General features: G+C 40.3%; 1 protein-coding gene across 12 annotated transcripts in view; it reads left to right on the top strand.

Moving 5' to 3' along the window:
* CLIP1 (CAP-Gly domain containing linker protein 1) overlaps positions 1-25,453 on the top strand; it is an 81,427-nt gene that overhangs the window by 52,960 nt on the left and 3,014 nt on the right. For 11 of the 12 annotated variants that reach the window (XR_008819772.1, XM_056326216.1, XM_056326218.1 and 8 more), the window contains 12 exons: positions 663-779; positions 1,762-1,819; positions 2,061-2,144; positions 3,187-3,343; positions 3,987-4,152; positions 4,249-4,464; positions 8,528-8,665; positions 10,390-10,496; positions 13,435-13,555; positions 18,785-18,837; positions 24,266-24,383; positions 24,661-24,820. Coding sequence is in view for 11 of the 12 variants with exons in the window: in XM_056326216.1 (XP_056182191.1) it covers positions 663-779; positions 1,762-1,819; positions 2,061-2,144; positions 3,187-3,343; positions 3,987-4,152; positions 4,249-4,464; positions 8,528-8,665; positions 10,390-10,496; positions 13,435-13,555; positions 18,785-18,837; positions 24,266-24,383; positions 24,661-24,820 (1,495 nt within the window). In the remaining variant the exon portion in view is untranslated. The remainder of the gene's footprint in view (positions 1-662; positions 780-1,761; positions 1,820-2,060; positions 2,145-3,186; positions 3,344-3,986; positions 4,153-4,248; positions 4,465-8,527; positions 8,666-10,389; positions 10,497-13,434; positions 13,556-18,784; positions 18,838-24,265; positions 24,384-24,660; positions 24,821-25,453) is intronic. The other variant, XM_056326246.1, reaches the window with a different exon arrangement.

Below are 25,453 nucleotides of genomic sequence, written 5' to 3'. Positions count from 1 at the left end.
GTGTTAAGATATCATTTCATTGTAGGGGTTGTCCCACCTCCCCAGTCTATGCATGACCTGACAAGCTAGAGCTCTAATTCTAAGAGCGGTGAGAAGGTAACTGGAAATAGCTTTCATAAACCCTTCACAGATGGTTTGGAGACCTTTGACTCGATTTTTGAGGTCACGCTGGGTTTCTGCACTACCCCTGGGTGTGGTACGGAGAATTATATTGAAATATAAATGTAATTGAAAAATTATATCCCTCTATGTGCATTGGTCTGAATAGCCAGTTGAAGCATAAATGCTAAATTAATCAGTTAAAATTAAAACAATAAACGCCTAAACCTACTAATTCAACTGATGCTGTAACTTTGTTTTGAAATTTTGAATGTACTCAAAAATATCTGCCATTAAATAATGTTTCCACCATTAATTCCAAGAGAGCTAAATTTCGATGATTTCAGATATATTCCAAGATGTAGTTAGTACCGTGATGTATGTCGTCATCAGTGGAAATCAGCTTCACTCAGCTAACACATCACACATTTTTTTCTTCATTTTTTTTAATCTTACAGTGATTTTAATATTCCAGTTATTTCTTTCAGATTCGCCTTTTAATTTCCCTATTTTTTCATTCATGTTTGTAATTTTATTTTACTCCATTTCATCATCTTTGTTAGGCTAGTAATCTGGCCAAAGAACTGCAGGGCAAAGAGCAAAAGCTTCTTGACCTTGAGAAAAACTTGAGTGCAGTAAATCAAGTTAAAGATTCTTTGGAAAAGGAACTTCAAGTTATGGTGAGTAATACTCAAAAATTTTGACTTTATCCTTTGGATTTTGGTTTTCATGGTGAGAATGTAATTGAAATCTGTGGATCAACTCTGAGCAACATCTTCCAAAGCTGTTTTATTCATGAAAAGATGGCAAGGGTTTGTGACTAACAGGATCTATCTCGGAATGAAAAGAGCATTTCACCTGTGTTCTGTGTTGGCAGGTGTTTTATCTAAGTAGAACTCATCTATTTATGGATTTCAGATAAAATATTAAACCAAAAGCACTGTGAGACTACTCATTAAGGAACATGTGGCTCTTTCTTGTAACTGTTGCACAAATTCGTGCTGGCTGTACACGCCTTACAAATGGTTTTTGAAGACATTTGTCGTCTGATTTCTCATTTTGCAAATATTTGCAAGTATTCTGTAGTTGGGTGGGATTTTCCTGAGGAACTACATCAGAGTTAGTAACAAAAAGATGTGCTTTTAGGTTTTGCTGTCCCTGCCATAATCTCTTTCCACGGCCATAGTAAATATTTTAAGTTGGTGGAAGAGTCTTGCTTATCTTCCTCAATATCCTCCCGTTTCTTCACTGTCTAGCATCTCGTCCTGCTGGTAAAACTGGAAAATACTGGTATGAGGTTGATCACAGGGTTGCAGATGCCCACTGTGCAGCCTGTGAGCAGCGTGGGTAGCTTCTTGCACTGAAACCCAGAAATCACATCTCCTACACTGGATTCTCTGGCTGCAGTTCTCCTGCTGTTCTTGGTGATGGAGAAGTTACTTTGAATGTTTAGGGATTTGCTTGTAATCAAGGCAAGGGAAAAATCTTGCTTTAAGTGGCTGAATGTATCTATGCTAAACTGTAATTTAAAAACTTCAGATCTATTTATGGTAGGCATGAAGACTGTTCTATTTTGTAGTTGAAAAATACCTAATATAAATTCAGTGGTTGAATTACACTGCTATTGCCAAACCTTACCTTAGGTTTTTATCCATTTTTCAGAAAGAAAAGTTTACTAGTGCGGCTAATGAAGCAGAAAACGTTCAACAAACTATGCAAGGTATGTCTGCTACTAAACTAAACGAAGAACTAAAAAGCTGCAGAAAACAAATGTGGCAAAATAAAGGGGTTTTGTCATGCACTTTCAAATTTACACCTGGCAGTACAGCGGTTTCAGCAGCTATGGAAAGGACAGGGTTACTTACAACCTCTCTTCTGAAGAGTAATATACCTTGCAAGTAGGTGGAATTCTCTGCATCTAAATAGTTACTAACTTTGTTTTCAAAATTTTACTTGCATAGAAACAATTAAAAAACTAAACCAAAAAGAAGAGCAGTTTGCACTCTTGTCTTCAGAACTGGAACAGCTGAAGTCTAGTTTAACTGGTAAGGAAGTTAATAAAATGGAATGTTTTGCAAAATGCATCAGCTTTTTGCTTCTGTATGCCTCCTGCTCAGCTCCCCACACTGTAGTATGTAATGCTTTCACAAATGCAGATGCCTTCAAAAGAAAGCCTTTTTTCTGGGCAGAAAACAGCTTTTGTGGCACTGCGTAGTGACCCAGCAAGGTGATGCTAATGTTAAGGCAATACATTGCGCGGGAAGGCAGCAGACTTTCTGCTGAGTGTATTCCACATCAGTAGTTAAATTCTTGTTTGATGTTGCGACAAAAGCATGCTGTGGTGCTGGTCAGATACCAGACAAAGGCCTGAGGACCAGACTGAAGCATCACAAACGTAAGATAGGTACTTCACAGAAGCCTTGCCCATAGGTAGTGGATTTCTTTTTAAGGACACCAAAAAGACCGTACGTTAGCCTGGTCATCTCCTCCTTCCTGTCTCATAGGAGGGACTCTTGCTGCATCTTTCTAGTTGTGCATTTCCATTTCAAAGCAATGCATGAAGAAATTAAGAATGATGATGCACCCTGTAAGCGAGCACTGCAAAGCATTGTTGGGACTGTGGGAGTCATCCCAAGGGCTGCTCTTGCCCTTGGTGGTATTGCCTTCCATGGACTGAGTAATTTTTTCACTGAAGCTTCATGTTGCTTGCACTGTTTGTCTTCCACCGCTCTACTAAATAGCTGGTGAGTTGTCTCACCTGCAAGGTATGCATACCTCTCTTATTATATTGCTTAATTACCCTCTGATACGGTAGAATTTGTATCCACTTCTCATGGCCTAAAGTTAAGTGAATCACTTCTGAAAGAAAGGTTTCTTGACTAGTTGCTTTTTTACTATTTCTGAAGAGTTATTTACCTTTTGCTACAGTTCAAAGTTCAATCAACCATAATTTTTAATTTTAAAGGGGTAATTTCCAAACTCTGCAGCATCAATAATGCTCTTTTTGTAGTTCTTTACTATCTTCTAGCTTGCCTTGCATACCTTTTCTCTTAAATCGACTAGACTAACAACCTTTGTCTTGTTCAGTGATGGAGAAGAAACTGAAAGAGCGAGAAGAGAGAGAACAGCAACTGATTGAAGCTAAAGCCAAACTTGAAAATGATATTGCAGAGATCATGAAGTCTTCAGGAGACAGCTCTGCCCAGCTGACGAAAATGAATGATGAGCTCCGGTTAAAAGAAAGGTATTCCATCGTTGTCAGAACATTTTCACATTAATCCTTTAATTCTGCAATTCCGGCTTCTTGCTTTATCTTTTTGTAAATATCTGAACAAGATGCTCCTGAGTGTCACATTGATATGACAAGTGAAGTTACTCTATCAAACTACATTAATCAAAACTCCTCAGAGTGATTTGAAGAGCATCTAACATTTGCAATTGCAAAATTTGTATGCTTCTCATTGCCCAGAGTAAACGACCTTTTAAATAATCTACTGTTTTGTGATTGGGCTTCATAATTATTTGATTACCTGATAAGTGTGGTTTATTGGGATATATAAAAAAAGACTTGGGTCACATTTTTGTCTAGCAAGGGAAAATGTGTTTTGTTTCAAATAAAAATAGTACGTAGAACTGTTGTTCTTTACCTTTACAAAACCCCAGACGGGGGGCAAAATAACTGGCAGCTGTGTTGCTCTGCACATGAGCAAGTGCTCGGTCTCACTCATGTATATGTAGTTTAGCAGAACGTTCTCCATATGTGAAATAATAAACTCTCATTTGAAATGCTTGGCCAGAGTGTAAAACTTGGGCATAATTTAGAGGCTTTCACCTCTGCTTGTTTTGCTGTCAGCAAAAAGTAATGTTCTTTTATTTGGTCTTTCTAGGCAGTTGGAGCAAATACAACTTGAGCTTACAAAAGCAAATGAAAAGGCTGTTCAGCTTCAGGAAAATGTGGAGCAGACAACACAGAAAGCTGAGCAGAGTCAGCAAGAAGCTCTCAAGATTCATCAAGCAGAACTGAAGAGTATGCAGGATCAGCTAACGGACATGGTAAGAACAACTTTTAAAAGCATTGGCTAACTATGTGCAGAATATTGTACCACTGCTTCTTTTAACTGTCTTCCAATTGTTTTTATCTTCTACCAGAAAAAGCAAATTGAGACTAGCCAAAATCAGTATAAGGAGCTTCAGGCGAAGTATGAAAAAGAAACTTCTGAGATGATTGCTAAACATGACACAGATATCAAAGGATTTAAGCAGAACTTGCTGGATGCAGAAGAGGCACTGAAAATTGCACAAAAGAAAAACAATGACTTGGAAATACAGGCTGAGGAGCTGAAAAAGCAAGCAGAACAGGCCAAAGTATGTATACTTTGTTACTCTGCAAGTAATTTAAAGTTTAAATCTTCCTGTTTCAGTGAATCACTGCTTTTTACTTGGCTTCACCATTGCATAATCAGATTTTTGCAGTGTTTCTTTAACTTTTCCAGGGTAGATTAATATTGGTTAGGGGCAAGAAGCATGCAGGACTAACTGCTGGTCTGCGCTAGATCACACAAGGATCTGTGAAATATGGTTCTTTGATGTTAACATTTTATGTTCAGAGATCAATCAATTGGAGCCTAATGTGATTTTCTTGGTTTTTAAATGCATGGATTTTACAATCTGTTGTGAACTATATCATTTAAGTTGATTATCCACCTGAAATTTTGTTCATACTTGAAATGTATTATCCCATATTACGTGCAACTATTTAGTATGTAGCTTGATTTTAGTAATGTTTTTCTCCTGTTTTTTTGACATCACTGCTTGATTTCATCCCTCATTAGTTATTTGCTGTAGTCTTTGGTTTACGTTTTAGCAAAGTATTAAGTGTATAAATTGGCACACAAGTTAACTAAATACACCACTGATGTGGTGTTTTGAATTAAACGGGTTATGACAACATATTTTTGTCAGAATCATGAGGAGAATCATCTATAGGAGGTGAATCTGAGAATTGAAACTCAGTATTAATGTAACTCCCTGCATTTTAATCACTTAATTCGCATGAAATCATTCTGTGGCTCTTCTTTCTGAACAATTTACATTCAGAAAATTTGTTGAGAGTAGTTTTAAAACCGAGATGAAATCTTGTGTGGAGGAACCTTCAAATCACGATAATTTTTTTATGATTATTATTATTTAACCACTGAAAAGTTTTCCTGTGGATGGTGGGTGTTTCGTAATGAAATACCCAGGGTGACTGTCAACAGTTGAGTTCGCTTAGGGACTGTGTGTCAGTGTATACACTTTTTTAAAACTTAAATTACAATTGCTCTGTTTGTCCTTAAACCACGTTTCTCATTTATCTGCTTGACTTCATTTTTGTTTTCCCTTCTCCCCAACTTTATTTCTTTAGTCCTTAAGCTCTGTGTTAGCATCAGCCAGAAAAGAAATTGAACTAATGTCAGACAAGATGAGGGGTTTGATATCAGAAAAAGAGACTTTGGCACAGGAGGGGAATACTTTAAAATTAGAGAGAGATTCCTTGTTATCAAAACTTCTAGAACTGGAATCAAAGATTTCATTTATACAACAAGAGCAAGAAGAACTTTGGACAATAAATGAAGAACTCAATTCAGAAAATAAAAAAATCCTAAAGCAGAAGGAAGAAGCTGAGGCCAAAAGCCAGCAGGAAAGCACAGAAAAGGTAGCACTAATTTCTGAGAGAAACAAATTACTCTCTGAAATAGAGGCAGCACAGGCAGACCTTCTGAAGATAACCCAAGAAAATTCTGCTCTCCAGTCTTCGGAGGCAGCTTTGCTCCAACAGGTGAAAGAACTTCAAGCTGACAAAGATACCATGGACGAGGTATGTCAGAAACATATCAAGGAATGGGAACAACTGGAGAATTACCAGAAGAAACTTTTGGAAGAGAAAGATGCAGTTGTTAAAGGCAAAGATGATGTTATTCAGAAGCTGGAAAGCTCTTGTGAGGCCCTGGCAAGAGACCAAAGAGACCTCCTGCAAGAAGTGTCAGCTCTGACAGCAGAGAGAGATTCAGCCCTAGGTAAACACTCAGATCTTGAAAATGCACATATCGCCTTAAAAAATGAAATGAGCAGTCTATTGCAGACAAGTCAGAGTCTGCAGTGCGAGCAGGAGACACTCCTGAAGAGCATGGGAGAGCTGCGTGTGAGTTTAGACAGTACGGTTAGTGAAAACCAAGCATTGAAAGTGAGAACAGAAGAGATGCAAACAGAGCTAGAGACGGAACGTAAAGAACTTAAAAAAGTGATGGAAGACAACACGGAGCTGAAGGATTCCCTTGCTAGTCTCTCTTGTCAGCTTGAGGAAACGAAAGCCTCAAGAGAGATAGCCAATTCTGAACGTATTCAGTTACTTCAAGAGAAAGAGGCTCTTTCTGCATCAGAACAAAAGCTTCTGGCTGAAAGGGTGCAACTCTTAAATGAAAATAAAGCAATTACTGAAAAGCTTGCTAAGGCCACAGCAGATGCTGTACTTGCCGAGAGAGTCTTTACTGAGAAAATAAATGAATTGAATTTAGAAAAGGAATCCATTTTTCTTAAGTCATTGCAACTTGAAAAGCACAATGAAGCTCTTCTCCAAGAGCAGCATGAATTGGAGAACAAATACTTAGAGCTTCTTGATGAAAGCAAGTCTTTTGCAAATGCGGTTTCTGCTATGAAGAAAGAACGTGAACTGGACATCTCAGCCAAGAGAGCTCTGGCCCAAGAGAATACCATGCTCCAAGGTTCAATAGAAGCCCTCAAGGAAGAATTAAGTAAGAAGACTCTAGAAAATCAAGAGCTAATGGCCTGTAAATGTGACCTTTCAGATCTTCTGAAAGAGGCCCAGGATGCCAAAAGAACATTAGAAAATGAACTGGCTGCTGTATCCCATGCCAAGCAGCTTCTGTCATCTTCACTGGAGAGCTGTTCCTCCGATAGGGAACTGCTGGCCAGAGAGAGGGATGAACTGCAAGATAAGTGTCAGAAATTAAATGAGGAGATTGCAATTATGAAAGAAGACTTAATGGTAGAAAGGGAAGCTAGGAAGCTGGAGAAGGAATCATTTCTGTTGGAGCATACGGAAGTTCAAAGCAACCTCAGCTTCTTGGAGAAGGAGGTGGAAGAGCTGAGAGAGAAAAATAAAGTATTTCTGACTGAGAAAGAACTTTTAGTTCAGGAGAAAGAAAAATCAGAAAGTAAACTGCTGGAAATAATGAAAGAAAAAGAAGCCCTCTGTGCAGAGATAGAGCAGCTTGCTTCCAGTGTGGAGCGACTGCGGAGTGACTTTGCATCCTTGTCTAAATCAAAAGCAGAGCTCCAGGATGCGCACAGTTGTGTCTCTGAGAGGCTGGATGATCTTCAACGCAGGCAGGAGGTGACAGAGAAGGAGAGGATAAAGTTACTTCAGGAAAACGACAGCCTGCTTGCTGAACAGAAGAGTCTGGTCATCATTAAGGAAGAAATACTAAAAGAGAAGGAGAAATTCTCCAAGGATTATTATAAACTGCACAAGGAAGTAGCACTTTTAGAACAAACTAATAGTGACCTCTCTGGCAAATTGCTGGTGTCTCAGGGCAAAACTCAGATGCTGCAGGAGGAGGTGAACAAACTGGCTTTGAAACTAAAAGAAATTGAGATTCTCCAGGCCCAAACAGTAGCGCAAAAAACTGAGGTATTGAAACCCATAGCTGAACAATCGAGTATGGTTATACTAATACTGAGCACTAACCCAGCGGGTTCTTCTCTGCACTTCATTGCTGCGCGTTTTAAACAGATTGGTTCTTGGGGAACAATTCCTTACAAATTCCTTACAATTCCTTACAAATTGGAATCAAGATATCCTATAGGAATGTATTATGCCTACCTAGGCATTTTAATATTCTTGTGAAATACTTCCTTTTATGAGGGCATAATGACGAACACTGAAATAATGTGATAATTGGCTTTATCTCCTATTTAATTTGTAATTATTTTCCAAATTTTTAACAGCTTTCTATAAATTTCATGTTTTCTGAAAATAGAGCAGGCTGTTGGAAGTGAATACCTATTGAACTACTATGTCTAAATTGGTTTAGAGGTCAAAGAGCAATCACAGTGGTGGTAATTAGAAATCCACAAATTAAAAAGGAAGAAATGGGGGCTTTCTCAGTGGTGATACAAGCATGGGGTTATGATCTTATTTCTGCATGGAATTGAATCTTCTCATGTCCATTTATTTTTATACTTTATGCAGCTTCAAAATGCAAATAAGTTCCCAGTTGAAGTCCTTATTTAATTGGAAAGCAGCTGGCAAACCATGGAGCTGTGCATAAAGTATTGTGGTTCATCTTTTGCTTTCAGAGGTCCCTTTGGTAACACTTTTTTTTTTTTTATCCCTCACCCCTCCCCACTCCCCTTTATATATATATAGGCTGCCAAAATGGCAGAAGATGTTTTCCAGACTGTGGAGAAGGTGACCAAAGAGAAGGATGCCATTCACAAAGAAAAGATTGAAACTTTGGCCTGTTTGGAGAACTCTAGACAGACAAATGAGAAGCTACAGAATGAAGTAATCACATTTAAATGCTTTTATATGAAAAGTTTTGCCTAGTTTGTAAGGAGCAATTATTGAATGACAGAGAACTAGGTTAGGCAGGAGTGAACTCTTGTCATTTTCCCACCACAATACTCAGTCTTGACTGGCTTGTGAAAACTTACTAGATGAGTGCATATTGATGGAAAATCTAGGTGCTTTACATAGCCGTATGACCTGTGTTCTGCGTTTTGTATGTGATTTCAAATACCGTACAGCACGTGGGGTCATGTCCCTTCAATCTTGGTGCAGCAACAAAAAAAAATTATGGAATAGGAATTCTGGATGCTAGAGCAGCTTTTGCAGATCGCAGAATCTGGAGATGTGGGTTAATCAGTCGTGCTGTATAGCTTTAGACAAATTGCTTGGACATGACCACACTGTGCCTCAATTCCCTGGTTGAAAGTACAGGGTGCAGCTTCACGCTCCGATGAAGTGCTGCAGAGCTCTGAGTAACAGTGCTCCTAATCAACAAAAGCCATCGCTCCGTTTTCTTACCTATAACGCACTCCTTGCTCTGTCCATCCTCCCTGCGATCCTGCCATGCATATGTTAGCATTCCTTCTTTTTTTCCACTTTTCCTTTCGTCAGAATTGTGGTCTGACAGGGTGCCAATTCTACTGAACTCTGTGCTATCCAAACGTGTGAGCATGACAGTCCCAGGGAATTTCATGCTGGAATGCGTACAGCAGTTCCTCTAGTTCGGTCTGTGTCCTCCAACGGCTCTACGATACCTCAGGGTTCAGAGAAGGGGTGTGTGTCCTCAGTTGTGTGTTTTCACACTTTTTTGCCCCAGAGTATCTAGTCTAATGTGGAAGTGGCATCTTTTCTGCAGATCTTGAGCAACCTGTGGCCTCTTTTTGATGGCTCTCTCATCTTGTGCAGCTCAACGGGTAGTGAACAGCTGGGCTAAGCTAAGTGCTGCAGCTTGTGCCGAGGCAGTAATGATTTCCAATGAGATCTGATGACTCGAGAATTAAAAACGTTGACGTTAATAATGGCAGGGGTTTGCTTCCTAGATTGAAAAAAAAAAAAAAAAAAAAAAATAATCCACAGGGTCCTGTAATGCCATGAGAATGCCTGAAGATTATCACTTATGTAATGCAGTGTGCCGCTGAATGCGAACAAATGTTTGCAAGCTGGTGGTGTGTGTGTGGTAAAGGCACGCTCAGTAAATCCACATGCAACAATTTGTTCCATGCCACAAGATCTCTGAAAGGAATTCATTTCTTATGGTTGCAAGCGCAACTTTCAGCCTCCTGTTTCTCAGAAATTCAGGTACAGTAAAGCAGAACTCTTTATCCGTTATCTTAGAGGAATAAAAATCAAGGGAACAGCTGAGTTTAGCAACAAGCATTGAATCTAAAAAGAAGAAAAAAAAAAAGTGGTTTGAGCTGCATAAGATTTAAAGTGGAGGTGCTTTGGAGCTTTACCTTTTATGTTGGGGTATGTACATGAGATTAGTGTGAGCTGCTCTTCAGTGAGCTTTGAATTCTTTGTGGTGCTTGACTTGAATGCAGAAAGTCTCATAATGTTTTTTGTTAGACAAATGCTTGTCAGTATAAACAGACTGAATTAATTTAAGGATGAAAGATGCAACAGCTCAGCTCGGGCCTCCATTTTGAATATCTTTTCCAAGTGCTGCACCTAAGAACTGTATCATTTCATTAGTGTAACAAGGGGCTTTTTTCCTTTTTAAGTTGGATATGCTTAAACAAAACAGCCTGAAAAATGAAGAGGAACTTAATAAATCAAAAGAGCTTCTAAACCTGGAGAACAAGAAGGTGGAAGAACTTACAAAAGAATTGTAAGTATTTCAATGTTAAATCTGTTAAACCATTCCTTTGTAGTTTCATTCACCTTACATATTTTTGAGAAAGCATCTTTCAGTACCTCTCCAAGTACTTATAGAGCAGGTATGAGGTCAAAATTAAAATATTAGTTTGACATGTATAAAACTTGAGATCAGAATGTTGCTCCCAAATTGCTGAAGGGTATTGAAGCAAATCCTTCAGGCATTGTTTGAAATAATTTCTTCATCGGAGGAAGCATGGAGTTCTGCCACCTGAGGGCACTAGATTATTTTAAAAGGTTTATTTATGAAGAAACTCTGAATTTCATTACAAGTACACTTGGAGTTGTAACTATCTTTTTTTATAGAAAATCTGGTTCTGCTTTTATTTTTCATTGATGGCTTTATTCATTTATTCATTTTTTATTCATTCATGTAGTCATTATTTATTTCATTGATGGCTTTATTCGGTTTGTTCCTCTTGCCCCATTATGCATTTATTTTCTAACTGGTACAATAGAAATGCTATATATGGTATGTAAAACCAGAATTAATCACTTATCATTTGAGATGCTTCCTGTGAGAAACTGCCTCTTACATACTACAAACTAATGATGTGTAACATTGTACAGAAACAAATTAACTGCAAAACATCTGATACCATGAGATTCCACAGGGCAAATTACTTTATATCAGAGCTTTTGGTGTGCCACTGTGAATAAAAATCCTAGTTATTGCTACTTTGCAGTAGCTGTGTGTCCCCCAGCTCCAGAGATGTAAGGCATTAAATCACAGAGCTCCGTTCCCAGCTGCACTCCAAGAAGGATTTCTTGACTCACGGAGCGAGAGCTGAAATCTGGACTGAGAGCTAAGAACAGCTTCGACTAATTATTATTATGGTTAGTTCCATAAGTCATTTTGTGACAGCTCTTAACCACTGCTCTGAGGTGAAGACAGGGCATAAAGGAAGTCAGCACACAGAATTAATGCTAAGTTTCTGTATGCCTGACAGTTTGGGCTGCTTGCTTTTAAAAATCTGCATGCTTGTATAGACAGCAGCCTCCTTTGAGAAAGGCAGGATTTCGTTCCATGAGCAATTCCTACCTGCCTGAGTGCTTGTGGGAATTGCCAAAGCAAAAGAATTCTTTCCAGACTAGTTGCTCTAAGGTTAGAGCAGCAAGGAGCTAGTAGCTCTGGTATCGTGGAAAGACAAAATATATTAGACTCTTAAGTTGTCAAGCAGAAGTTATTTATAGAAGATACTGGCTTGAAATCTTCAGCACCGAAAGGTGTTCTCATGATCCTGATGACTGTGTGGGTATTTTAATTTATTTTTTTTTCTTAAGGTTAATCTTAAGACTCGTGCTGAATGTGGTCTCTAATCGTCAGTGGTGTGAGACATTGTGGATAGGTGGAAGCTTGTCTAGTTTTTTAATTAATCTTTGTTGTCATAATTATTTTGTGTGTTGCCTTGGTTTAATTAGAGTAAGGAATTAGCTTGAAAAAAGGCATTTCTCCATCAGCAGTCATGTGGGGAGAGAGAACACCTTTGAGAAGGCAGTTCCTTGGCACTAAACACGGGAGCATTTCACACAAAGTGACCCCCGTATTTTCTGTGCTTTTTTGGTGACGCCCTGAACCTACACTGTAATGCCAAAAGCAAAAAGAGGAAAACTGGTTTAGTGCCGCAGTTCAGCAAAGTCATGGTTAAAAATAGGTGTGTGCCTGCACCATGAGTAGATTGGTACCAAGATAATTTGAATGGAGATTCAGCGATGTGAGCCAGCCTGTTTCACCTGGCCGAGGTGGATTGGATTATTGGGAGTTGGTCCAGGTGAGACCAGACAGAAGAAATGGTTGGAAAACCTTAGTTTATTACATGCTGAACTCAAAAGTAAATCGGACTTCCTTTTGTTTAAATGTGCCCAATAATAGACCACAGAGTCCTTGTATCTTAAAGTGCTTAAGTAAGTTTGACTTAGAGGTCCTTCTGCCTCCTACAGTCAGAAAAGTATTTTTAATATTCCAGTCAGAGTTTAACTCTGTAATATTGGCGTGTAGGAGTACTGAGAGTCCTTTTTATGAAAACAAAACACAGCCATAAAAATGACTGTTTAATGAAATGAAGCATATCTTTTTTTATTTTTTGAAAGACATCAAATCTTATGGAAACTTGTGTTAGTCACTTGTGTTACAGGCAGGCATGCAAAGTATTTTTTTCAAAAAATATGTCGAAAATAAACCTAAAGGAAACCACACATCCTAGTAGCAACATAGGCTAATGAAACCTACAAATCCATTTTTTAAATTCAGTTTTTGTTTTGTCTTGTTTTCAATTTTGTATCTATTAAAATAATGGAGCAGATTAGATACTTCCCTGTTTTGCCTCGTGTGATCCAGCACGTTCTTGTATGTTTGGATGTCAGACCTTGTAGGGAGTATTTAAATAAGTGGAGCTATGAGCTTTTTTCTTTTTAATTTTTGTTTCTTTTTTCCTTTTCCTTTTTGTCTTTTTGCCTTTTTTTTTTCCTTTATTTCCACCTTTTCACTCTTTTTTCCATTTTTACTCCCCCTTTATTTTTTTCAAAAAAACATTTCTCCTGTTAAAAGTCCAGGCCATAAACCTTGCCAGCACTTGTGAAACCCTGCCCTGTATTTCTAAATCCAAGCGTTTGCTTGCCATCAGAAGCCTGCGGAACTGGCAGCCTGAACTTACCTTCTGCTTCTTGGGAGTATCTGATGCATTTAAAGGAAAAGAGGTTTTGTGCTGCTGCTGCTTTTCAGGGTTAAACCTGCCACTGTGCGCCTGAGGTGTAGATTGTCACCTTTATTGCAGATGGCATTAGACACGTGACCTAGATGTATTTTTCCAAGCTGTGGAGCTGAATCTCTCCCACAGTTTTTTCTTGCCTCTCTGGTTCCTATGGTAACGATGCACTCCCTGTCCTCGCAGCGAAGCGCTGAAGCTGGCAGCAGCTCAGAAGTCCCAGCAGCTTGCAGCTTTGCAAGAGGAGAACGTGAAACTTGCCGAGGAGCTGGGCAGGAGCAGAGACGAAGTCACAAGTCATCAGAAGGTAGAGTGGCTGGAACGTTTCTTCATCTGGGGTAAAAGCGCTGCATGTGCTGTTTCCACTGATGCCTGGGTGACGTTGCACTGCATGTTTGTGCTTGAAAGATGAGTTGCTCTGAGAAGGTTTTAAAATAAATTTGGAAGCCACCTGCACTGGGAGGTTAGAACTGCAGGCTAACAGAAGGTTACGTAACCTGTGAAGGATACTTAGGAGGCTGGGGAATAAGCATAAATTAAATACGCTTTAGCCAAATGTATTAACAGACACTTGCTATTTCTGTCGGGAGTAATTTTGTTATACAACCGTGGAAATATCCATCTACCCAGTACTAAGGAAATCTAGCTATGTAGTTCTTCTCCTTATTCCTGCTCTCCCTTCCCACTGAAAAAAAAAATAATTATTTAGGATGTATTTCATCTAAAACTACTTGGTTGGACTCTGTCTCTAAAAAGCACTATGCACGTGTATGCTTGCTTAAACTTCATGCTGTGCATGTACGTGAAGAGTGCTGCAGGCGGGTGGTGGGTATTGGAGGACTAGAACCAAACCGATGTAGGATATTTTTCAGATGGTAGTTATAGGGGAGAAAAATACTTTTTTTAAATTTTATTTTTGATTTTTCACTGTTATATTTGAACACGTTGTTGGAATCTTAAAAGTACGGGTTTAGTTACACAGCTTGTAACACTGGTACTTGCCAAAAGATAAATTTGATTAAATATGGTGGGTTCTGTTCTTGCGGAGCAGTTCCGGTGACAGCCACACCATGAAGGAAGATCTTGTCCAAAAGCAAGATCACAAAGACACGGGTTTATGTGTTGCCTTCCTGAGATAGCACTTGGGCAGGAGAGGGGTGTGCCTGTTCCCAGGGACAGCGGAACAGATCTCTCCCGTCCTGCAACAAGGACATTTCAAGCCAAGCAGCTGACTTTTCCCCAGAGTCACCTTTGGAAATGCTGAGGATGGGTGACTACAGCTCTGGCCAGTTTCTAAATCCTTTCAGCTGCTGACAGGAGTAATGCCCGAGGTCCTTCATCCTAAAGAGCCTTTGGAGATATTAACGAGAGTCCCAGACATGTGGGCTCAACCACTGACTCATGCTGCATCTGAGTAGCGGTATGGTAAGAGAAGGCTGTCATCCTAAACAGCCAGCAGGAGCTCTGCGCCCCACTCCCACATGTTTTCTTAAATTATTTCAGAATCTTTGAGGTAACCTGTTATTTTCAGAAAGAGTTGTAACTTGAAAGGATTCGGCAATGTTGGTCAAATCTGCCTGTGGTACGTAGCCGGTCCCCGAGGGAAGGGACCCTCGAGCCCTGAGGCGCAGGCTGGCAGTGGGCGCTGTGCTCTCAGTCGGTGGCCTCGCTTGTGTCCAGGTGACCGTGTGAAGGAATCCCGCTGTCTGCATCCTGCCTGCTGTGGAGCTGTCCGCAGGGATCCTTCTCTCATTGCCAGGATAGACAGCTGTGATCTGTGAGGCACAGGGGTTAGTCAGTCACTTTGCAAACCGGAATATTCTCCGTTCGCTTGCACGGCAGCCTTTTCTGCCCCTGAGTACACGGCTCCGACATCAAAGATCTGGAAGATCTGCTAGAGCTCGGAGAAACAGTCCGTGTGCCTTCCTCAGCCATTTGTGTTCCATCATGTCCTCTCCTGCAAGGAAGGTGCAATCTGAATCTTGGAAACGTGGGAATGCCATCTGTTGCATTTCCTAAGTGTAATATTTGGGCTGCGGTGTCTTTAGGTCTGGTGATCTGCATGGCCTCCTAAAAACTGGCAGAGGCCTTTGGTATTCCAGGGAGCTTTGTTCTGGCAAAATGGTGTCATTTAAAATGCAGGTTTGCTTCAGTGTCACGTAACTAATGAGTGCAGCTCTTCTCAGTTTAGTATGGCTCGGCTCTCTGTGGTGAAATGTGCGGTCTCCCTGCCCAGGGCTGTCGCATTGGCTGGGTACTTGGGGGCGGAGGCAGATGTTATCCTAAAAAGCATTCCCTGTCTCATCTGGAGCATGGCAAGTACTAACCATCCTTTTCGTCCTGGTGGAAACCTGCTGCTAGCCTGAGGAGCAGGACTTTTTTTCGTGTTTCCTTCAGAACCTGCGTTTGCAGTCCCCTCGTTCTACCTCTTGCTGAGTTCTCTTAATGGAATGGCAACAAAGCCAGCAGGCCCTGAGGGCCGTCACACAGGCAGCCCTGCCTCAGACCCGGGGATCCCACCACCACCTCTGCTTCCCCGGCACGTGGGCGAACAGACCCCGTGTTCAGGCACCATGCTGCAGCATGCTTCAGGCCTCCCTGCTTCAGGCTGTCCGTGGGGAGCAGAAAAAAGGCTTCTACAAAGAACTGCTCAATGAAATTTGAGAGACAAAGTGTCCGTGGTAGCAATGAAGAGGTTTAGCACAGAGCAGCGTTGCTCCTGGAGCTGCGTTTTATGCAGTGGATACTGAGAAATGGGACAGTGGGGCGGAAAGCACGGGAGGTAGCAGAGTTTCAGCCTGTGCGAGTTTCTGTGCATGTGCATATTAAAACACAGTAAGAAAGGTAGCCAGCATATGCTTTAAGTATTTTGAGCAGTCGCTATGGTAACTATATAAATTCTAGCAAGTGTGTTAGTCGATTGGGTTAGTGAATCTGTGGCTGCATGAGACACACTTTGCAAAATTAATGAATACTGTTTCATGAATGATTTATCCTGACATCTAAAGGTTAAAGTGTCTTATACTAAAGATGCTGAGGGGTGCTTTTCTGTATCGATCCATAAATAATTAGCTGTTTGTAATTAATTAAAGATTCACATTCAGATACATACTGAGCTTGGGGAAATTTTCTGGCTTCAAATTATTTGTTCTGGCATTTTGTGAGCCTCAGACCTGCCCAGGCATTTTAACTTTGTTGGACAAAGTGTAGAAATATCTACTAGCTCAGCTGGTCCATCTTTTATTAAAGGTATGTGAGAAGTCTGCTCCGAGGCTAATGAGAGAGTGAGCCTTGTTGTTGCTGGAGAAATACTGATGAGAGAAGGGGTGTCCTTTCTCCCCTTCTACCATGAAGCTGCTCAAGCCTTGATCCATGACTCAGTGTGGCTGCAACAGGGTTTAGAAGCTGCACAACCCCCCCTGCATCGTGTCCCTTGCTTTTCTCTCTTAAATCCTCTTCTGTCATGGTCTGTACAAAGATCACTTGTCTCTCCACAGCCAGCTGGGGAACTGAAAGGGAGGAGAGTTGCAAGGTTTGTGCTCACAGTCTTGGAGGATTCCACAAATGTTGAAGGATTTTTCCAAGTTAAACAGGCACCACAATCTTTTCCTAAAAGTAACCAATAAAAAGGTGGGATGTGTTTGAGGTCAGGGGGAGAGCATCATGGAGCATGGTGGAGATGGCTTCTGGGGAGCAAAGGGTGAGTACTGTCAGTATGAGGTTTTTCTAATTGCAAGTGGCAGCCAAGAGCAGGAATGCCAGGAAGTTAAGCTAGCCTAGGGTGAAACGAAGCGATTTGGTTGTGGAACATGGCCAGGTTAATTCTGCATGGTGTGACCGTAGAGGAATGTTAGTGCTGGTAGAGGAAAAGTGGTCCAAAAAAACAGCTGGGAAAGTATGAAGCACAAAAAATTGCAACGTGAGCCTGAGGGAGGAGAGGGGCTGTATAAAACAGATGCCAGAAGGTGGTTCTGGAGAGGTGGCTGAATAGCATGCAGCTCATTGGGATTTACAAGTGAAACATTTCTCTGAATTTTTGTATTCTTTTTTCCTTCTTTTTTTGTCGCCGGTCAGTGCAGGTGTAAGGAGTTCATACAGGCTGCCTCCATGTAGGAACCAGACAGAAGTTCTCAAAAGCAGGGGGTATACTTCGTGCTGCTGGGGAAATTGCTGGGTTTGATTTGCCTGCAGGAAAAATTTGGTCATAGCCCCATAGTACTGTGGCTGCTCTGTAGTCTTACAGTGGTCACTTCCCTTGAAAGAGACAGTCTGATTTGCTTTAAGACTTAATGTAAGCCTCTCTATACCCTTCCAGTATCTATTTTTCATATCAATAAAGTTGTCTAATTAAGCACCAGCAAAATTATACCAGTTAATCTTAAACCTGGAAGGCTTAACAGCTCTGCCATACATGAAAGGAGAAGGTAAATTGTCCGAAAATACGGAGGAGGCAATTTATCTAGGTGAGCTGCGGTTAGCTGAGAACTGGAGGTGGGCAGATGACCTTCCTGCTCAGTGGAACTTGCTTTATACTCCGTCTGTGCCAAACCTGAGTGTCTGCAAAGTGCTGGAGGTGTTTAGTCAGTAGGAGACTGTCTGCTGTTGTTGCTGGGGCTCTGAGGTTTCCGTTAGTAATGTATGTCTTGCTAACCTTGAAGATGAAACCTGAAAGCTTGTGAAATCTAAACAGAGACAGCATTCAAGTCAAGGCACAGGTAGTTACTACTGTAAGCAGTTCTACAGGGCAGTAGTTGCTGAGTTTGGCCATTGAGTAAGAAGAAAGGAGGAGAGGATAAAAAATAATTAATTGGCCTGAAAAATACTAAATTTCTTAACCTTATCAGAAGTTCAGTTACCCCAGTGTTTCTGTGGTGGACCTGTACAATTTTGTTGCACAAGTTGTGGTCAGTGGTTTTGTTTTGCTTTTCCTAAACCTACACGTGCCTTTCAGTTTGGACCCCAAGAACCTGCAGCAACAATATTTTCAATTGAAGGCCTTACTAGTTGTAAGGGCTTAAAAAGGTGACACCCCCCACCCCCCCGAGCTACGGGTTCAGGCTATGGTAACAAATACCAGACTGACAGCTTTAGGGATCAATAATTTATCTCTGAATAACGGTACAGTAACAAATACAGATCAGTAGTACAGTTATCCAGGTCAGAACAACAGCTAGTCCAGAAATTCCCTGATACTGGGCTAAACTTAATAGCCAGGCACCCGAAGGCTTATGGCTCTGGTGTGCACGGGGCCCAGAAATACCGTATCAGGCAGTACTAGCCTCACACTTCTTGTGTGCACAGAATGTGAAAATACTATCTAAAACAGTAATAGCCTCTCACTAACTAATATTCTTAGTCACTGAACTATTTGTGTTTGTGTCCATGTGTTGTCCTAGTAAAACATTGATTACTTTGAGGGGGTTTTTAGGCTCTGTAGCCTCTCCCACATCTGTGACGATAACAATGCTCTGATACATTATACCAAGGGAACAACCCTTTGTGTATTAACTGCAGTCTTTTTGTACTTGTGTTTTAGCTGGAAGAGGAGAGATCAGTACTCAATAACCAGTTATTAGAGATGAAAAAGAGGTAAGTTGTTTTTTCTGACGTGTGTTTAACTATACAGTCCTCCAGAAAACGTAATACAAAAGCACCGCTGAGAAAGCGGTTCTTTTCTATTGTATCATAGTTCAAAAGTGCTGAGGTTGTTACACACGTTGGATTATAGATGGTATCTTCCACATTTTCTTTATTAAAAGTGAGAAGAAAATGTAACTATTAATGTAAGCAGTGGTATTTACTGTTTCCTGTTTAGTTATGCACCTCTTGCATTGTAGCAGTTCTCCTCATTTTCAGTTTAATGTTTGGTTTTAGTCTGCTCTGGAATATTGAATTGTGCCCTAGTCTGATAAAAATGCATGGATACAGATCTGACCCGTCAAGTTCTCAAGGACTAATGGAAAAATACAGCAATGCTAAGGATTGTTATTTTAAAAAAAAAAAATAGAAAAGCAGCAGTTATTCAGCATTGAATGGATTGTTCTCATAATTTTGGGATGTTGTGGCAGTAGTTATTGCAGTTCATTCAGCACTGTTTTTAAATACCAGGAGATTTGTCCTGGGTGACTGGGGCATCCATTTGTGAACTGTGGTGTTCAATAAATCAGAGAATCATAGAAGATCTTGAGTTGGGAGGGACCTGGTCCCAAGCTACAAAATTTACTTTCTGCAGTATGTGTGTGGAAAGCTAATTGGCTAAGTGCCTCAGTGTCTTTAGGAAAATGTGGGCTTTTCAGAAGTAGTTACGTAAATCCTTAGAAAAAGACACAGCTCCCCATGACACCAAGTGTGCTCCAGGAAAAACAAACAAACCCCTATTACATTTCCTGAATTTGTAACAGTCAGAGAACAGTGAGTGGCACTTTGGTATTTATGCACATCCTTCACTACTCGGTATTGAGCTCTGATCCCTTTTTTATCCTCTAATAATCTGTTATTTGAGAGGTGGGTCATGCTCTGTTATATCTCACACCCTCCTAGACGACAGCAGGCACGTAGGGTGTTACACAAGCTAGAGCTTCCTCGGAGAAGGTGAGGGTTTGGTGGGTTGTCACACACAGGGGTGAGGGAACCGCTGAACCTTCAGCCCTGACCAACTGCATCTCTCGGCCTTGAGCTGCACAGAACAGCTCAAGTGTGAGCTGTTTTTTTAAGATGAGGTGAGGGAGAAGGAGGGAAATCTTCAGCTGGTGTAAAGACCATTTGACATCCACAGTAATTAGTATGTTTACACCAGCTGAGGATCATCTCCAGCATATTTGATGTGGAGGAAGGGAGGGAAAAGGAGGATATTTCTTTCTGCTGACAGCTTAGAATGCTCTTTAGAGGCTGATATTTCATGTTTTAAGACATTATTTTAAACAGCATAACTCCTGAAAGTCACTTAAGGAAAGGAAGGACTGGGGAGCCCAGATTCATTCAACACTTGCCAGCAGTTCCGTTTTATAGCATAATTTTAAAAGAAAAATTCTGTAGTAAGTTATGAAAAGAAAGGTGTGTGACTTTGACTTCCCTTCTCCTGTTTTTACTCCGAGTGAGCTGCCTGAAATAATTTGGATAATTATGAAATCATTAAAGTGAATTTTAACATTACCTTCAGTCGCTTACACTGAGATGCCCAAGTTTGTGCCTGGCTTAATGACATTCCTCAACAGTGTTGAATAAACTCCAATAGAAAGGCTAAAATAAGGAACAGAAACAGTTGGCCTCCCTGAAGCAGACTGTAGGCCACCAGGGTCAAAGTATGCCAGCATACAATATTATTTGATAACAAAAAAAGTTAGGCTAAGTGAAGAGCTAATTAAAAAATTTTTAAAAGTCTCTCTATAAATTCCCAAATTCCACTGAAGTTGGTGATGAGACAAGCAATGATTTCTTCCTTTTGTCTGAAGAATTTGAGACTGGAAAAGAGATATCCTTCAGTTTCAATGAGGTCAAATCTGTAGCGGTAGTTTTTTCACCTCCCTTCCACCCACGAGAATTCTCTTCCTCTATTTTGGCAACTCCTTCTCTGAGTTAGTCCGGCCAGGAGTGACAGGAGTTTGCTATTTATGAATCTAGGGGGGGTTCTATGTTACTTCAGCTCATGAAGTTCATTGTGGGTTGCTAACTGTCTTACTGTCTTTGAGCTTGCGCTATTTATCGATACTCATTTCATTCCTCTCTCTTCCCTTTCCTACCCTTGCTTCCTTTGCTATATCTGTGTGTCTTTAATGGTAAGACTCAAGAAAGTCTATCCACGTTACAATAAATAATTTTTTTTTTTTTAAGTAAAGTTGTTGTACATATTTTGGCTGCCTTTGTCCCTTGGTGTCTTGCTTTTGTTTTGTAAAATACTCAGCTATATATATATATAAAAAAAATATTTTAAAAGTCTATATTTTTTACCAAAACAAAACAAAAAGCCCCTTGGTGCAAAATTAGTTCTTACTTACAGTATTTTGCATTTCTACTCCATGTTTCTAACGTGGTTCTTGTTATCTTGCATTTTTAAAGCTTACCCAGTAGCACTTTAAGGTATTTGCTTCATTCTTAGAATTTCTTATTTTTGTAGTAAGGGAAGAATCTGGGTGATTTTTTTTTTTTTTGTTTTAACGTTAAAAAAAAACCCTCTCTCTCCCATGACTTACACACACTGCTTAAAACATGGTTTAACCTCCTCAAGAAAGTGAGATTTTAAAATGGTGTGTGAAATGACAAAGTCATTTTTATTGTTCTTTTTCTTTAATCCCTGCTGGCAAGCAGGTATTTTGGACTTGAATTGACAGGAAAAAAGTTCTAAGTTCACCTAATCAACTTACTTGTTTTTTCTCTGATAAAATAAATAGTTTCCACAGGATTTTTCTTGCAAGTTATCACTATGTAGTTATTTCACATTCAACATACGCTCCTTATGTTTGCTATCTCACACATGAATCATACTACCAACGATACTGAAGCTGAGAGCATCAGTGGGGCAGGCTCCCAGCTGATGCTGGAAGTGAACTGTGATCCACACTTAACATATAAGTAAGTAGTGACGTGTACCTACCATATTCGTAGGTTTTCCAGTTTCCACATTCTCAAGGGCCTCCAGCAGGAGCTGTAGAGCATGGCTCCTGGAGAGACTGCCCTGTAAAAGAAAAAAGTAAAAAGAGAAAAAAACAAAAAATGTACAGGGACCTTTTCCCCCGCTCCTGTTTTCACTCCTCTTTTCTTCTCCTGTTTCTCTCCCCTTGTGTTATAGTATTCTAGACTCCTGTATTGAATTTGTAAATAAATATTTATATGCTCACAAACTGTTGGCTTTTTTCAGTCACCTAAATGCTTGTGGTGGTTAAAACCAAGCCCATTAAATGGCATATTAATTAATCATATTTCTACAAAAAGCCTATGTTTGGTCTTGATCTCTAAGACAAAGATCTGACCAAAAAGTGGAAACATTGACTAAATAACAAGCTCTTGAGCGTGAGATGAGTCACTGGGGTTTCCATCTGCCCTCCTACAGCTGCGTGTATCGCAAAGGGAAACTCAGAAGTCTTGGGTACAGCAGAGCTTGTGAGCAGCAACTTCCACGTGCATTTTCCAGTAAATGCTGGATTTGCAGCTCTGTGGATTGGAGAGTGCAGCCCTGCTCCGTCAGCAGTATCCTGTGCCTTGGTGGCATGTTTCTTCCCCATACCACCACCCCCCAGCCCTCCCGTGCTTTTGACCCAATTCAGCAAGGCATGTAAAGCATGGGCTAGGCTAGAGCATGTATGTAATCCTGCAGAAGGACGCAGAGATTGATGTCGTGCTCTTAGTGCTTTGCTGAATCAGGGATGGCAAGAAGGTCTATTAAATGCTGTTGCCCTTTTGGTTTTTATTAGCAGGAGTATAACTTGAACTTGAAGGCACGATTGTGCAGTCTGCAATTTGTTGTGTTTCTGCTTATATTAATTCTCTCATTGTAAAAATACACCAAAACCAAAATCAACCTTTTGGTTCTTGTTTGGTAGCTGCATCAGCTTTTCTAAACCCCAGATTCTCCACTTGCTGCTTCCATTCGCAAGTATAATCTTAACAATGAAAGAATTGCATTAATTGTGCTCTCATTGTTGAGTTTCCTATTTATCTTGAATCGGTGAGATTTATTGTATTTCATGGTCTGGGTATCGTGGCTCTCACTAACTGTAGATACTATGGTTATGAAAACTTTTCTGTTTGAATTTCACAGCCATCCCCTACCCACTGAGCATCCTCACGCAAGGGTGTGTTCTGCCCTTGATGTCTTGAACAGTCCTGCGAGAGTGGAGTGTAGTTTAGTTACTTAAACGAAACGGTTAAATGTTATTTGGTATCTTCAAAGTATTGGCTACTCTGTGCTTTTTGTGTAGTGGGTAGGCATTCAGGCAGCCGAGCTTCCCTTCAGCCCTCTCAGCTAGCACAAAGAGAAGCAGCTCACTGCTGTGGCGGTGAGACCATGATCATCTAAACCGAGACACGTGGAATTTTGTAGAAAACTGGCTACACCCACAGAAGTCAGAGAGGCGACACAGCTGCTGGGCGCTGCCTGGTGCACTGAAAAGCAAGTTTCTATTTTAGAAAAGTAAACATAGATTCTAAAGTATCATTCTCTTTTTTTTTTCTTTTCTTTTTTTTTTTTTTTAAACCAAACAAAAATCTTTCAGCTTGTAGGGAACTTTTGCAGCAGTAGTCCTCACTTTAGAGGACAGTTACTCATCTGTGTGCATTGCATGCCCTATGAGGAAGACTCTAGCATCAGTGTGAGGATGTCATAGTTACCATGCCTAAAGATGACTGTCAGGACATCATCAGGAATTGTAGACAGAAGTTGTATCTCTTATTAGATCAACTGAAAAGGTTGGGAAAACTGGACATAGGTACACAGTAGGGGTTTGTGTCTGCTTCTTAGCTCTTGTTGCATGAAGCAGAACAAATCCCACATGGTTTTGTGCTGAAACAGTAGTTGTTAAAGGCCCAGAAACTCTCCCAAGTACATGTTTCAGGAAATAATGATGTCACTGAAATTAGTGAGGACCAGCTGATATTTCCAGCATCATCAATGCTTTGCATGACAACTTGTATAATGAGCTTTGCATGTATGTTTTGTTGCTTGTTAATAATTTTCAAGAAGTAACAAAACTCTGCAGTTAGGTTTTGTGGAACATTGTGCAACATGTTTGTTTATCCTGTATCTCCCCAGTCTATTAACTTGCTTCTTTAAATTCAAATGGATACGATGATTTGCAGATTCTGGCATGTACTACCTAGGTAAAGTTTTTGCTTTGTTTCCACAGTTACAACACCTGAAATATTTATACATATATAAGATCTTGGTCAAATACAGAATTGAAATATGCTTTTTAAGAACCACTTCTTACAGTGGTTTAATACTTGAAATTAAATTAAACTTTTTTAGGCAACTACAATAATCCATTCTTTAGATGATTTCTGGTTGTATTTGGTTTTCTTTTAGAGAATCAACATTAAAAAAAGAAATTGATGAAGAGAGAGCATCTTTACAAAAATCCATCAGCGTTACTAGTGCCTTGATCACACAAAAAGATGAGGAACTGGAAAAACTCAGAAATGAGGTAAATAAAGAACAGTGGGATGATTCTGAATTTTGGATTAAGTTATGGCTAGAAGCATATAGCTTTGCATGCTTGCCACTGAAGGGTTAGCTAGTTGTTTTTCTTTACTAATGTAGCCCAGTTATACCTTAGAAGTAAATCTTTAGATACCTGTGCCTAGTTTGGTGGCTCGTGTCATGTATTTTTGGTGGCTATTTAGCCATTTCTACTAAGGATGTCGCCTTGGTTCTCTGACTTTGTTCTGGAAGATCTAAGCATTCTCAAATAATTCTTACAGATCACAGTGCTCCGTGGAGAAAACGCGTCTGCAAAAACCTTGCAGTCAGTGGTTAAGTCACTGGAGTCTGACAAACTGGAACTTGAGGAAAAAGTGAAGAACTTGGAGCAAAAGCTCAAGGAAAACAATGAACAGCCTTTAACTGTAACAAGCTCCTCAGGTAAAAGAGAGTACCTCTCTGCTGCCTCTGTGCCTTCAGCTTTGATCTTGTAGATTTTTGCAGCTGTTAACCAGATAGTCAAAAGGAGGCTTAACTAACTGAACCTCCTGAGAAAGGTGACTTTCCTGTTGCAGAACACACATGAGATTTGAATGAAGGAAGCCTGACCAGCTGCAAAACGTGGAAGCTACTGACATTGCCAGTTAACCCCATTTTCACCCGGGTGGGGGGCAATTCGACTTGAAATGGAACGTGTTTATAAGCTGTAAAACTTTATCCTGCTCATGGGTGTGGCTTCTGTGCAAGAGCCTTTCTCAGGCTGGTTTTCATTTTCCTTGCTGGAGCTGCAAAGTAACATGTAGGCATCGTAACAAAACCGCCTACCTGAGCACAGGACTGAGTCCCACATTTTATACACTCGCGCTTACCTTATGTTGAGCTCCTTAAGCTTCGTCCTACAGGCTCATCTCTGCAACTTTAGAGATGTGTGATTTAGGAGATTTGTGAACTTTAGTTGTCACCTATACATACATTTTTTGTATTTTAATAAGTAACATACAGTATCGAATATGCTTCTGCAATGCAGTGGTCAAACAATTCCCCAGAAAAGTCCCTCATACCGAAGCTTATACT

The sequence above is a fragment of the Falco biarmicus genome, chromosome 1 (assembly GCF_023638135.1).
Source record: "Falco biarmicus isolate bFalBia1 chromosome 1, bFalBia1.pri, whole genome shotgun sequence".
NCBI classification, from domain to species: domain Eukaryota; kingdom Metazoa; phylum Chordata; class Aves; order Falconiformes; family Falconidae; genus Falco; species Falco biarmicus.
Note: the sequence above shows the minus strand (reverse complement) of the source record. Positions and strands in the feature narration are given on the sequence as shown.